This window comes from Penaeus monodon, unplaced genomic scaffold (genome assembly GCF_015228065.2).
Source record: "Penaeus monodon isolate SGIC_2016 unplaced genomic scaffold, NSTDA_Pmon_1 PmonScaffold_18778, whole genome shotgun sequence".
NCBI lineage: Eukaryota > Metazoa > Arthropoda > Malacostraca > Decapoda > Penaeidae > Penaeus > Penaeus monodon.
Window position 1 is genome coordinate 3,327 of NW_023648347.1, and position 3,531 is coordinate 6,857.

At 50.3% G+C, this 3,531-nt stretch overlaps 1 protein-coding gene across 1 annotated transcript; it reads left to right on the forward strand.

Moving 5' to 3' along the window:
• Window positions 1-1,358: 1,358 nt before the first annotated feature.
• On the forward strand, window positions 1,359-1,729 carry LOC119569802 (uncharacterized histidine-rich protein DDB_G0274557-like; the record flags this gene model as incomplete). Its single annotated transcript, XM_037917811.1, has 2 exons — window positions 1,359-1,466; window positions 1,676-1,729. Coding segments are annotated over 2 exons (162 nt in total), but the record flags the coding sequence as incomplete, so codon positions are not given.
• Window positions 1,730-3,531: the final 1,802 nt, after the last annotated feature.

Below are 3,531 nucleotides of genomic sequence, written 5' to 3' on the forward strand. Positions count from 1 at the left end.
GACGGAGGAGAGGGGGGAGGGAGGGAGGAGGAGGGAGGGAGGCGTGGGTCGGGGCGAGGGGGAGGGAGGGAGGGAGGATTGGGGAGAAGGGGAGGGAGCAGGGATGGGGAGAGGGTGAGAGGGGAAGGGGGTAAGAGGGGAGGTGGGAGGGAGGAGGGGAGAGAGTGTGCGCTGTTTATCCTGTGAGGAATGTATTATAAAAAAGGGTTGCTTGTGATGTTAAACTTGGTGCGTAATGAGTGTTTTTTTCTGTTGCACTTTTCCCGCTATTTTCGGTGTATATAAGTTTTTTTTTTTCTCTTTCTCTCGGTCTCTCTTTTTATTCCTATGATTTTTTTGTCTTTCTATTTGTTTTTTACTCTTCTCTCTTCTTCTCTCTCCTCTCTCTCTTCTCTCTCTTTCTCCCCTCTCTCTACTTCTCTCTTCCTTCTCTCTCTCTCTCTCTCTTCTCTCTCTTCTCTCTCTCCTCCTCTCTCCCTCCCTCCCTCCTTCCCTCCCCCTCATCCCTTTCCCCTTTTATCTCTAGCTTTCCGTTTCTATCTCTCTCCTCTACATAAAAAGGAGAGAGAGAGAGAGAGAGAGAGGAGAGAGAGAGAGAGAGAGAGAGAGAGAGAGGAGGGAGGGAGGGAGGGAGGGAGGGAGGGAGAGAGAGAGAGAGAGAGAGAGAGAGAGAGAGAGAGAGAGAGAGACAGAAAGAAAGAGAGACGAGAGAGAGAGACAGAGGCGCGAGGTGACGCCGCCCTCGCCCCCCGCCCGCCTCGCCGCCCGCCCGCCCATCTGGCATTTGATTAAGTGTCAGTCGCCTGTTCGATGTTCCTCCTGCGAGGCAGACCCGTGCGTGGGAGTCTGCTTTTTGTGAACTTTTTAAAAACTTTTTCATTTTAATATACTCATTTATTGTTATATTTTTTTTTGTTTTTTTTTTATTTTTTTGTTTTTTTTGTTTTATTTTGTTAATTTTTTTTATTTTTTATTTGTTGTTTATTTATTTATTATTTTTTTTTTTATAGTTTTTTTTTTGTTATTTGTTTTTTTATTTGTTTATTGATTTGTTTATTTATTTTTTTGTTTATTTGTTTTTTATTTGTTTGTTTATTTTTTTGTTTTTTATTTTTTTATTTTTAGTAGGTTTGTTATTTTATTTTTTATTTATTTTTATTTTTTACCCCTTTTTTTGCGCAGGGGTTTGATGATCCTTTTTTTCTTTTTTTTTTTCTTTTTTTTCATATCACCCCACACCCCGCCCCCACACCACACCCCCCACACCTCACCACCAAAACCTCCCACCACACCCCTCACCACACACCAACCCACCCCCATCGCCACCCCAAAATCACCAACCCATCACCACACCCCCAAAACCATCACCCCCACACCCTCACACCACACCATCAACCTCACCACCCCCACCACACCCCCACCACACCTCGCCACCAACCACACATCACCCATCACCATCACCACCAACCACCCACCACACCACACCACCACAACATCACCATTACACCATCGCCCCAACCATCACCTAAACCCTCACCACCACACCTCACCACCCCACCATACCCCCCACACCACCCCCACCCATCACCATCACCAACAACACACCACCACCCATCACCACACCACCCCCCACACCCCCCACCATCACCCCCACACCATCACCCCCACACACACCCCCACACCACACCACCACCCATCCCACCACACCACACCAACCCCCCACACACACACCCCCCACACCACCACCCCACACCCCCCCCACCCCCACCACCACCACACCACACACCCCACCCCACCCCCACCACCCACCCCCACACCCACCACCACCACACCACCACCCCACACCACCACCCCCCCACCACCACCACACAACCCCCCAACCCAACCCACCACCATCACCACCCCACCTCACCCCACAAAACACCCCCAACCCCACCAAACCCTCCCCACCCCCAAAACACACCCACCACCCCCCCCACACCCCCACCTCCACCCCCCCACCCCCACCCCCCCCACACCACACCACCCCCACCACACCACACCCCCCCCCCCCACCCCCCCACCCCCCCACCACCCAACACCACACCACCCCCACCCACCCCCCCCACCCACCACACCCACCATCCCACCCCAAACCCACCCCCACACCACCACCAAACACCCCACCACACCACACCCACCACCAAACACCACCCACCAAAACCCCCACCACCCCAACCCCCCACCATTTCCAAAAAAACCCCCACCCACACCATTCCAATCACACCACCCCCACCCCACACCACAACACCCCCACCACCCCCACCACACCCCATTCCACCACCACCCAACACCACCACCCTCAACACCACCACCACCACCCTCACCATATTTTTACACCACCACCACCATCCATTGCACAACCCCCACCACCAACCCATCATGGCATCACCACACCACCCATCAACATTTTCCAACCCCCAAATACCACCCACCCCCCCATCCCTATTAAACCCCCCCAACAATCCCCAACACCACCACCACCACCAACCCCATTTTCATCACCACCACCCCCACCATCATGTCACCAACAAACCCCCATCACCCCATTTCACACCACCCCCACCATCATTGTCATCACCACCCCCCCATTACCCCATTGCATCACCACCCCCCCAAACCACCATCCCATCATTGTCACACCCCCCACCACCCCAAACATTTTCACCACCACCCCCCATATTTTCCCCCCACCACCACCACCACCACACCCTCATTGTCATCACCCAACACCCCCACCTCATTTTTCACAACCACACACCCTCATGTACACCACCCCCATCCCATCATTTTCACCACCACCCCCCTCACCATCATTCATACCCCCACAATCCAACAATCACCCCCCCACCCCACCATCATCATTGTCATCCCACACAAACTTTAAAATACATCATTTTGTAAACCAATATTGTCTTCCCCACATCATTTTTTTTACACATAGTTCCTTTTTTTCTAGTTTACCCTTTTCTATTTAAACATTACTTAATTTTCCCAAAATTTGGGATTTTCCCCCCTTTTCCTGAAAAATGGTTTTAAACCTTGTGTTTTTGCTTTTTTTGTTTTTTATTTACTGGTTGCTTTGTATTTGGGTTTGTTTTGGTGTTTTTTATTTTCTTTGTAAAAAGAGGGGGGAAAGGGGAGGGAGCGTAAAAAAAAAAAAAAGAGAGAGGAGAGAGAGGAAAAACGAGAGGAAAAGAGAAAGAGTGGGAGAAAGAGGAGAAGAGAGAGGAGAGAGAGAAGGGGAAGGAGAGAGAGAGAGGAGAGAAAAAAAACACAGTTTATCAACTACCCCTTTCCAAAATAATTTACCATACCCAAGTAAATTTTATTAGTTTGACATTTGTGTGTTTACTCAAAACTTACTCCCCTTAAATTGCGGGTATTTAAGACGCATGAGGGTTTCTTGTAAAAAGTCCGTTCGCCGCACTAGGACTTAATTTTTCCGCGGCCCCGATGAGGGGGGCGGGTTTTGCGCGATGGCGGTTTTAA